General features: G+C 43.0%; 1 protein-coding gene across 2 annotated transcripts in view; it reads right to left on the bottom strand.

The window, feature by feature from the left end:
* NINJ2 (ninjurin 2) overlaps positions 1 to 10,112 on the bottom strand; it is a 45,230-nt gene extending 35,118 nt beyond the window's left edge. Inside the window, exon 1 of one of the 2 annotated variants that reach the window (XM_057390074.1) lies at positions 9,997 to 10,112. In XM_057390074.1, the coding sequence (XP_057246057.1) occupies positions 9,997 to 10,029 (33 nt within the window). In that variant the 5' untranslated portion in view covers positions 10,030 to 10,112. The remainder of the gene's footprint in view (positions 1 to 9,996) is intronic. The other variant, XM_057390073.1, reaches the window with a different exon arrangement.
* Between the last annotated feature and the right edge of the window lie 1,080 nt (positions 10,113 to 11,192).

Below are 11,192 nucleotides of genomic sequence, written 5' to 3'. Positions count from 1 at the left end.
ACTCCATATCTGTGTAGCTGCACCTGGTTGTGAGTAGTTTTCTCCCTCAAACTCCATTGCACCCTGGCTCCTCATAGGAGAAGGAGGTAAGAGGGGCWTTTATTGTACCAGTGGACTTTGCCCATCCCTCTCTGGGTCTGAACAKGCCAGCATTATTTCACAAGTGCTAAATCCACTCACAATGGTTTTAAATGGTTGAGCTGCTGAGCCAGCTGAACAGCAAACACCAGAGGGAAAACCACATTTCGTGAGCGCTTCAGATTCCTTCAGACTGTACGTGGAGCCATTAAGAGCAAAGTAAAAGCCCTTTGACACAACTCCCTTCGGCAACTTTTTCACAACCACATGCCAAAAATGGGGGGCCTGGCTAAGGAATTGGTCCAGAGTTAGCTCCCAAGAATCTAGCACGTRAAGATGGAGTTCAAATCTCTTTGGGATAAACGAAAACAGCAGCACTTTCTATTTTCTTGTAGTATATCAATTCTTTGCTGGATGTCTCCCTGGTCAGTATGGATTGCCAGTCAAGATATCACCACGGGCAAGACATGAGGAAAACCCACAGGTGCTGTGTTATGTAGGAAACATTTTCTATTTATTTGTATTTCATAACTATTTTCCTTATTTTTTACTACTAATTTAAGAAAAAGCCAGATTGGAGATCTATTGTCTTTTGATAGTCATAGAATAACGAGATCTTCAGCTAACATAACCAGCTAAGAAATATTCAAGAATTCAAACAATTATCCCATTGCAGTCAGACAGATGAAAGCTTGTCAAAAGGAGCTATTTCTGTTTCTGTCCAGACATATTCCCTAAACAAGTTCTTTCACAATGATCTGGGTTTGTTTAGACACTCAGTAATGGAGGTTTCCTAGCCCAGACAGTCTTGATAGGGTGATGTGATTACTTTGAGCATTGCATTTGAGGCAGCAATAATAATTGATGGTGGTCATGAGGATGAGCCTCCCTGTTGCAGCCTCAGTCAGCARAAACAGTGTGGCCACAGCCTGAAATCACACAGGGACATGCAGGAACATTTCATTTTGAATCAGCCAGAAGGAGGTGCAAAGTTCAAGTTGAAGAGTTGCATCAAGAACCTGTATGGTCATTCTGAGTCAGAATTTCTGCTTAATGTAGTTCAGCTTGTTTCACTTTGGCTTTGGGTTTTTTGTCCTGCACCAATATGGTTGAGTGAGAAAGAGGTGCAAGAAAGAGATGCAAACACAGTGAGTGCCTGAACTTCTGAAAAGTGTGTCAAAATTTGTTGCCAAGTGATATTGAATGTAGYATTCAGCAGGGAAGGAATTGTGTGTGTGGTCTCTTATTGACAGCTTCAGTTAAGGCACTTCTTTACATTGTGTAAAGTAACAAGAGAGGTCTCTGGTGACTAAAACAATCTTTAACTGTTTCTTCAAGAATTGAAGGAGATGAAGAGTTTAGCCACAGAGAACAAAAATGAAACAAAAAACCCACACTGCTTCTCTGTGGCAATTCACCCATGCTGAGATACTCAGTCTTCCCTTCCGTCACCTTCTACTGGTGTGTTCTTGGGTACGTCAGTGGTCATTGAACCATCTCTGCCTTAACTTAATAYCTGTAAAATAGGCAGGAAAACACCCCTTGCTCCATGTGGAGATTGTGAAATTAAATTCACTGATATTCATAATATGCTTGGAGAACTAGGGGCAGCAGAGCTTTATTCTCACACAAATCCTGGGAGAGTATTGCTGTGCTGTTATTTTCTGCAGAAACATTCCTTCAGTAAAACATAGGTTACAGAAGAATGGTGGGCTGCCCTTGGGCCCTTGTTAGATTAGTAAGAGCAGTTATTTTTCTCACATAATCAAGCTCTGTGGTGAATTCAGGCTTTTTTAAAATTTCATCAAATATTATTCAGTTATGTGACTGCAAAAGAGAGAAGTCCTGCAAATATTAATAAATATTAGGGGAAAAATAAAGAAGAAAACCCAGAGAGCATGAACAAGCCACAAAACAGTACATTATCTCATTTTCTTGTTCTCATTTCTCTAAATCTGCCAACAGGATTCCCCCAGAATTTCCAGCACTCACTGAACCTTGACCCAAGCAGCTTCATGAGAAATTTCTTCCCCAAGGGTTATTTTGGATAGAAAGTTCTAAGATCCTGAGTATAATGGTTTTCACAGCTGTAATTACAGAGTCACATATCTGATTCATGTAATTTGACAGGGAATTATAACTTGGCTAGTTCAAAGGAGTGTGTCAAGGTGTATGGTAACTGGTGATGTGGATCTTGCAGCCTCTGCACATGGGCCCTTCCATCGTTCTGGCGTTTAATCCAAATGTTTCTGTTATATGTTTACATACCTGAGGCRGTCTAGATTACAGTAGTAGAGCTCATTCCTTGTATTACCTTTTCTCAGAGACAGTTTTATAAACATTTGACTCACAAGCCAGGCATAGGGAAATGGCAGTGAAAATGCCCATTCACCCTTTTGTACTTGGRGAAGCTCACACTTCTGTGTTGTGGTGATTGCATGCCTGCAGCACTCCCCATTTTTGATTCTCAGAAGAGAAACAGCAGATTAATACAGATTTTACAGAAAGGGCAGAGAAATGGTGACTTGGACTGGAGGCTTCCATTTTTAGTGGCCCTGTGAGGGGAGATGCTGTACCCGTGTGTCAGCTGGGGGCAAACAGAGAGAAGCAGATGAATGGATCAGCTCACAGGCACAGGCTGAAATGAAGCTGAGGGGGACAACTATTGGACAAAAGATAGAAAAATTCATTTTAGGTGTGTTTTAAAAGATATTGCACATTGCAGAGGACTCCCACTCACCAAGATGTCTGAGTGGAAGGGTTTACTGTTGGCCAGCCAGGAGAGCTGTGTTGCCAYCACCATAACCAAGGATATGATTACTTACTAAAAACAAAACCCCTTGTGTGCTCAAACCTGCAAGGTGCAAGTGTGGGTGGGATGTATCTGTACCTCGATGTGTGAGATGGCTGCCTCACAAGAGATGGTGTCCCTAAGGGTTGTGGCTGAGGCGGAGGTGGTGGAACAACGAAAGTCACGCTGATGGCCGGTGAGCAGGACAGGCCGAGATGGTAGAGCAGCATGGGGGTGGCTGGAAGGTTGTCCTGGGATGGTTTGGCGTGGCTGCTGGCTGACCTTGTTCCCCAGACAGAGTACAGCCACATGCTGACTTGCTGTCCCTCTCAGTAGATGATGGGCCCCTGAGCGTCCCTCCAAATCCCCGTGCAGCACAGGCACCATATTGTCACCCCAGGTCCCGTGCTGGTTCACCTCCTTTCTGTCCCCTGTGCCTCCAGGGCCTTGTTCCCTCTCTCTCCTGGGTCTTGCTCCCTCCATGCTCTCCCTGCTTCAGTTGTACAAGCTTTATAAAGAAATGTTGTTATCTTTATAAACTTTTATTGCAGTCAAGCTCTGGGATTATCTTCCCTTACCTCAGGGTATGTGGCAGTACCCCCTGACCCAGCTCATTCCCTTCCTCCCAATTTTCTCTTCCGAAATGTCTGGGCTTCATGAGATTGCTTTTACATATTCTTATTTTTTGTCCCTCACTATTTTTAACATTTTGGTTGTGACCTGAGCTCTGTCTGTGCTGTGGTCATTAGACATGTCCAGCACACAGTGTTTGACCAGGCTCCCTCCCTCACACACCGCTGCTTTCCTTCACTGTCCCTCAGCAAGGCCGAGTGTGAGGATCCAGAATAACTGCTGGTGTAAGGATGCTCCAAGAGGGTATTTAACTCCACATGTGCCTCATTTTCCCCAGATACCTTAAAACCTAGAGCCCAGCTCCTCAAGATGAAAAATACTATCCCTGTGTTTGGGAAAGGCCTAAGTAAACGTTCACCCCAGGTGGGAGAGCTGGCCATGTGCAGGTAGAGCAGGCGGGAGGAATGCAAAGGGAAGAGGACAAATGGCACATCTGGCAATAGAACCAAGGACCAATTAGTGCAGATTGCAAGAAATAGTCTCCTCAGCATGTCGTGGTCACTCTTGTCTGTGTTCTAGTGTGAGTGTTGCTGGTTTCTGGGACCAGCACAGGCAATGCTGTGCAGACTTTCAGGTCTCAGCAGCTGGGAGAGAGAACGATACGGTCGCTCTTGCTCCAAAGTGTGATACCCTATTTCACACCTGTCTTTTGACCAACTAGGGACAGTGAATCTCTGCCCAAGCCCTGGAAAGGATTTACTGTCAAGTGGCAGCCTGAAATCTTGCAGTCTGAATGACATCCACTATTGACAGCAATCCTTGTTGCTGTTAGGGCCTTCCCTGCTTCTTCCACTGGCCTCACCAAGATCTGAACCTTCAGATTACTGATCTGAAGTGAGGTGTAGCTGCTTCTGAAAGGAGAGGTTCTGTTGCCTCTTCATGCCCTCATGGTCATGCAGTCCTACTCATGGGCAGTTGTGTGATTCTCCCAGAAACCTCTGAAGGACAACAAACCAGAACACTACTCTGCCATGAAGTGGTTAGTTTTCTTTAGTTTTCTTTGAATTCACCTCTCTGAACCAGCTTTGCCAGAGTCAAATGGATGGCATAGGTGTTGGAGTGTAACCCTGGGAGCGGGATGCTGTTTGAAAGGCTGGAGTAACTGAGTTAGTTTAGTTTAAAACACAGTGAGATAAGCTCCTCAGACATGTGATGACTGGATTGCACACAGTGTACAAGGATGACACAGAAATGGATTTTTCTGAAGCACTTAGATTTCTTTTTGGAAGGCTCAGAGCAGAGTTTCAATATCTAGGCCCAAATTACCAAACCCAGATAATACTACTGAAGTCCACTGGGGCAAGCACTTTGCTTCCTTGGCAATACAAGTCTGCCAGCATTCTAGGAAAGGGCTGAAGGAGAGGAGAGGTCCTGGAGCAATAGAAAGCACAAACTGGCTGCTGCTGCTGCAAAAACAGGTGAATACATACCCAAACCAGGAACTTGTAAGGACGTCACAGCCTTGAGGCACAAGTTAAGCCACAGAATATCAAAAAACTGAAAGTCTAACCCAGCTGTGAACACTGTCTGCATGCCCTTATCATGTGATGYGAGAGATGGGATTTACTGTGGTAAGAGGGACTTTCCAATTGTTTTGTGGGCATTTTGGAAAAGTCCACTCTGTTAGACCTATAGCTAACTGTTTATCTGCCTTTCTAAAATCTGCCTGCTGTAGATCTGGTCAAAAATTGAGCACTGGAAGTAAACTATGCAATTATTTAAAATATTTTTTCCTTGCAAGTTACTTGTAAACCTGTCCTTTTTTCCACAGATGTATTTTCCATTCAAGGTATTCACCAAGCAACTTCTGCCAAAAAATTTCAGTGTASGGTCTGTTTTCCAGAACGATTATTTTAGCTGTTTACTCTTTTTACTTTTGAAGTATGAATGATTCCCTAAATGGTGAGGTATTACTTCTGCTTCTCATCCCAGAGGACTGTAAATTTTTTTATCCAAAGAGTAAGAAACTATAAAAAGAAAGACACAACATACAATATATAACCTCTTTTGCAATACGAATATGGATGACATTTCATCTGGTGCACATCCCTTAAATATCCATTTATACAGAACATAACACCCATGCAAGAAAACATAAAAGTATAAATCTAGTGAAACTATGGAGCCATTTAGTATCAGCCCCAATCTTTGCTCTGCTCTGCAATATTCATCTGGGGCTCTAACAGACCTAGCTGTGTGAGTGTTACTGATTTCAGCTGTCCAGAGAGCTTTTCCTGGTTACTCCTGCTGTGGTGGGAGTGGTGGAACGGATGTTGTCTCAGTCGCTCCCATTCGAAGTCTGGGACATTAGCTTAAATCACCAGTGAAATAGGGTTGTGTTAGGATTCCAGATCATGAGCTGCAGCAGCTGAGGTACACAGCTAAACAGATTTAATGGGCCTTTTGCTGCTGAAAAGACCTGTCCTGTATGGCTCCCTCCTCCTCTCTCCCCTCTGCAAATATCTATRGAAAGGGTTGGAGATGAGAGTCAGAGGGGATAATAGAATAAAGAAAYGCAGATGAATCAGAGTGCTTCTATCAAAGCCATACTTCTGACTTATAAACATGTGTTTCCTGAAGTAAAAGAGAATTGTTGATGGGGTCTTGTTGGATTGTTTTGTTTCTAACCCAAATGCATTTTTCTGATCCCAGCTATCTCAGGATGTACTCTGCTATACCTCACCAGCATACAGGTCTCTGCCTGGTTTCTTGTCAGTGGCAGGTGTTTAGTAGAGGAAGGGGAAAGTTTCACTTTGAAGCCACAAATAGAGATGTCTGGGGAGAAAAAAAATGCATCATTCAAATTAAATAATGTCTAACCTTTCTCTTTTAATAGGTAAATTAATATTTGTAATTAAAATATTTTCATTCCAGTTTTATTTACTTTCTTAGCACTTGACTGGCTGGCATAAMTCAGGTAAGGCTGCACAGTCTTGTGCCCTCTTTCTATTTCAGCACCATTTCCTTTTTGAATCTCTTTCTGCACAGTTTGAGGTTTTGTGGGTCTTCCTAGAAGTTAGAGTGGGAAAACAGRCTCCTTTGAAACATAAAGAACAAGAGAATTTTTGTAAAGCAGAAAGTGGATTMATTAACAGCAATTTTCTTGGTGTTAAAAAGCAGTACTAGGTGTCACTTMTGGAGAGCTGGTGTGTAACTTCTTTAATGCAAGCTACCACTTGTAGTCTGGTCAGCAATTGTGCCATTGTCTGTAGGGAACTGAAAAGTGTATTCATTTTTATCCTGCTATTGGCTTATAGGATCTGAAGGTACCTTTTTTAGCTTGCATAACTGTAAATATTGTTACTGGACCTCCTGACCTCTTTCCAATGTTTGCTCGCTCCAATATTTGACCTTCTAACCTGCCCCAGGAGATGGCAAATTCCACAAGCTGATGACACRCTGGATGAGGGAGTCCTGTTACAGACACTTTCATTTTGCTGAGTGAGCTCCTGTTCATGCTTCAGAATAAGCAAAAACCATTGGGGACTGATCAGTTCTCCTTAGAGCCTTCTTAAATCTTGATTGCCTTTTCCTGCTGTCTCCTACATGGGGACAAAGGTCCATTGTTTTAATGTTAGTTACCTGCCTGGCCTGTCCGTGCGAATGTTGTGTGAGAAATGCTTGGAGATACTATGCAGCTACTTGGGCACAGGACCCTCTGTCTATAAATAAAGATTCCTATTTCTGTGTTGTATCAGAGTTAACTTTGATGGCTGTTCCTGCTACTCCGTCCAGGAGCTCTTTGAGGAGGAGTGAGTCATATGTTAGTGAGTGCAGTGCGCATTCCCCCAAGATCTCTGTAAACCCACAGCTGGAAACTTCCAAGAAGATACCTTCCCTGCATTCCCTGCTCAGAGCTGGGACTCAAAAGAGGCTTTTACATGTACTTTCCACTGGAAAAAAAAATTTTTTTTTCTCTGCCACTGACCACTCCTCCCCTCACCTCACACTTGCGAAGCCACATCGTTGACAGGACTCTCAGCTTGTCTCAGCTATTGTCCTGAATTCTGATTCAGGATTCTGCCAACTACACCAGTTTGTCATGAATCAGGATTTAGATCACTTCAAGARTCATCATCAAAGACATTTGTGAAAGTGATTTTAGTATGATGTCGTAAAAATGTGACTTAAAAAGTTTGATGGCAAGCTTCATTCTGTTTTTATACACCACAGTCATTTGTACGATATTCAAAACTACCAAGGCRCAAGTCAAAGTTACCAAGAAAAAAGAATCAAAGTTACCAAGATAAAATCAAAGTTACCAGGGCACAAATCAGAGTTACCATACCACAGGGTTATTAATCACTTACCAAAGATATGCTACCGGTAAAAGGTCTCTCTGCTTTRAGGAGCAACCTTGAGGGTCGTCACAGCACAAGGGGAAATCACTGCCATGCAGTCAGGCTGCTTAACTAGGAGAGCTCAAAGAAGGCTCACTCATTTATAGAATAAATGGTTGGCTKGTAGTCAAATTACATGTGATAGTAAAGGTATGCATGAGACTCCTTGTACCCACAACTTTCTTTGTTCCTTGATAAATGAGTCTTGGAAAAGCSACTCTCTATTCATGTGTTACTCGCATGATTGGTGCTTCAAGCTCATGTCTCGATGCCCACTGGGTCAACTCTGGTCCTTTGTGAGTTTTCAGAAAGCAGATTGAAACCAGAGGAGTTCTTGGTCCATTTACAGCTTACGCCTTTATGTCCTTTAGAATCTGAACCAAGCTACATTCGTTTGGTTAAGGGGTTTTAGACATCACATTGGGTGGCTGTATGTAATACTCCCTCTCCTAGCACTGTGCATTTCCTGATCATAAGCATGCAGGAATCTGTGTGCATTCACCTGTGTTTTGTACTGCCTGGTGACTTCCCTGTGAGGTGTCACAAAGAAAATCTTAGCGGCACGGTTATTTTTGGGGCAGTCCGTGTAGCAGTGTACACTCTACACCTTCCTGCTCTAGAAACAGTTAAGATGCTCTTTTCAGTCTTGCAGCTCAAGGAACTCTTGACCTTCTGGGCTTACTTGAGTATTGTAAAGGCTGAAGAAGCTGGTGGTCACTTTTGGCTCTTAACCTCAAGACAGGCTGAAAGAGAAAACTCTAAACCCCAGAATTTTCAGTCGTTTATGAGACTTTTAATCAGTGAAGCTGATTTTTTTTTTTAATATATATTATACCTGGACTTCAAATTCCTGATAGACCTGAAACTTTCCATTGAGTGGAGTGATTTAAYATAAAAGTAGTTAATTAGACTTTTTATTTAGCATTTTTTTACTCTTCTCTCTTCTTTACCCTCAGTTGCTAGCTTAATGATGTCTATATTTTCCCCCTTATTATCTAATTCTAGGAAATACTTGCATTTATCTCTCCCAGTCCTTAATAGAGTACATTTTCACCAACTGTCATAATTACCTGTGCATTTTCCTGACTTACTGTGTCTCTTGCGGAGCATAGCTACTCCCAGGTCTTCAAAAGCTGCTCTGCACCTCATATCTCAGTGGAGRTACATGCTGTAGTTTGGGGGAGTCTCAATCCTTCTTTCTAGTTAAGCATAATTGTCCTGATTATTTCCAAGAGGACAAATATTGCCATTTTGATTTCTTTGACTTGGGCCAAAGAAATAAAATCTGTGACCCCAGACAGAATTCCTCACTGTCAAATCTAAGGATCTTTAAGACCATTTCAGACAGAAAAATCAACTGCAAAATGTGGACCCTGATACCATCTACTCAGGGCTGGAAGCTGTGCCCTAGGCAATGCTTTATATTCTTCTCTGCTCCACAGTTGTCTGAAGTGCWGATCTGGACTTGAACTTTTGAGATTTGATGGGTATTTGTGATCTGGGCTTTTGATTCCATTTCATCTCTAACAGTCCCTTTTTTCCAAACCCTTGGGTAGCTGCCCTTTCCGAGAAYGCATGCTGCGCACAAGAAACACCCTTCTTAAAAAACACACTCAGAATAGGAACACAGAGAACTGAAACAGCTTCACCAAGAAGTTTTGTTTCTCTATAAACCCTGCATAGGAAACCTTGGCCTCTGCACTCCCTCAGTATTTGCTGTATTTATTTCTTTTTCTCCTCTCCAGATTGAGAGTACTTTCTGCCAAACAGAGAAAGGCTTTGTGAGATGAGGGGCAGATCAGACTTGTGAAGCTTGTAGAGTATGTGCTGCCTCCTTCTGAGGGATGAAGGCTAATCTYTTCCTCTGCTGCCYCTACTTCCCTAAAAAGCATCTCTTTTTAGTGATATCCCCCTTCTTATCCTTATTTTTTTGGGGAAAAAGGTTCATAATTGCTCTTGGCAGAGCACAGCAGACATCCTGCTGCTGGTTTGTCTTCAAAAGGGAGCAGAGGAAAAAAGCAGAACTTAGTTTTCAAAGGAAATTGGCTGCCAAAACTGAGGAGCAAATGATAGGAGCAAGGAATATTTCCCTCAAACTGGGGGTATTCCCTCCCTCTTYTCCTTCCCATGTGGATTTCCCCAAGATGGACTCACGTGAGGATTGGTGTTCTCCCTTTCCGAGGCCATCCTTCTGCCCCCAGGTCCGTTCCTCAGCAGCTGGAGCGTGGAGCGGAGCACTCTGCTCGCGGAGCCTCTCTCTGCGCTGGACCAGGACGCGCAGCTGCTGGAACAGACCTGCTATTCATGTGCYGGCGGCCGCCCGCCTTGGCATCGGCTGGGGGACGAGAGAGGGGGTGGCAGCCAATTCTTCATTGTCCAGGCAGCTCTGGAACAAGTGCCCCTCTTAGACTTTCCATGACACTCGTGTTCATGGCGTGTCTGCGCTACCTCTGTGAGCCCAGCTGAGCCCCATGAGCTCACTTGGGCAGGGATGTGGTGATGCAGCCAGTGTACCAAGATGTTCCTGGCATGGGCTGTGCAGCCACAGCAGCCATCCCAATCAGTTCCCTCTCTCCCCAGCGCACAGCAGAATGTACAGATGAAAAACTGAAGGGGTGAAGAAACGAGGTCCAGAAAGCTGTGCTTGCTGACTGCTGCTGCTAAGATAGTGTTACATTTCAGAGAAAATGAACACTTTACTCTTTTTACAGTTCCTTCTTCTCATTTTTCTCCCCAGCCAAAATGCCCTTCCTTTCCCCTCCCCAACACTTTTTTTTTTAGTTGAATTTGATATGTCTGGTCTTAGCTGAAAAGAAATCTTGCTTTTTGCTGAAGTTAAAAACAACTGTGAATGACACTGGAATGGAAATGTGTGCCGCCAGAATCAAGTCACAGTGTAGAAAAACATGTTGTTATTATTATTAGGTGGGTTCCTCAGGCAGCAAAATCAGCAATAACTCTCTAGATTTTAGAGAAAGTGCTCCTCTGTGCTACTTGCAAATCAGGTAGGGGTGTTTGGCTTTTGAAGGAGAGTTTCTGTAGTTGCAGTAGCATAGAAAATKTATGCTAAGAAATATATTCCATTTAAACAGTTCAGCCAAATGCATGTTCTAATACTCCAGCCTGCCGAAAAGTGCTGACAAGCCTGTCAGTAGACGATCCTGTTGCATTGATGCTTCCCAGCAAAAGGCCTCATTTTGCAGTGAAAATACTAGTGCTTAGTACTGCAAGTTCATTTCAAAGTGCTGATGAATTTAACCTCTCTGCATTCCTCTTGAACAGCTTTTTTTTTTTTTTTTTTTTTTTTTTTTTTTTTTTTTTTTTTTTTTTTTTTTTTTTTTTTTTTTTTT

The sequence above is a fragment of the Malurus melanocephalus genome, unplaced genomic scaffold (assembly GCF_030028575.1).
Source record: "Malurus melanocephalus ecotype Western Australia unplaced genomic scaffold, MMel_1.1 scaffold_22, whole genome shotgun sequence".
Taxonomy (NCBI): domain Eukaryota; kingdom Metazoa; phylum Chordata; class Aves; order Passeriformes; family Maluridae; genus Malurus; species Malurus melanocephalus.
The sequence above is the reverse complement of the archived record's forward strand: the minus strand, read 5'-3'. Positions and strand labels throughout refer to the sequence as shown.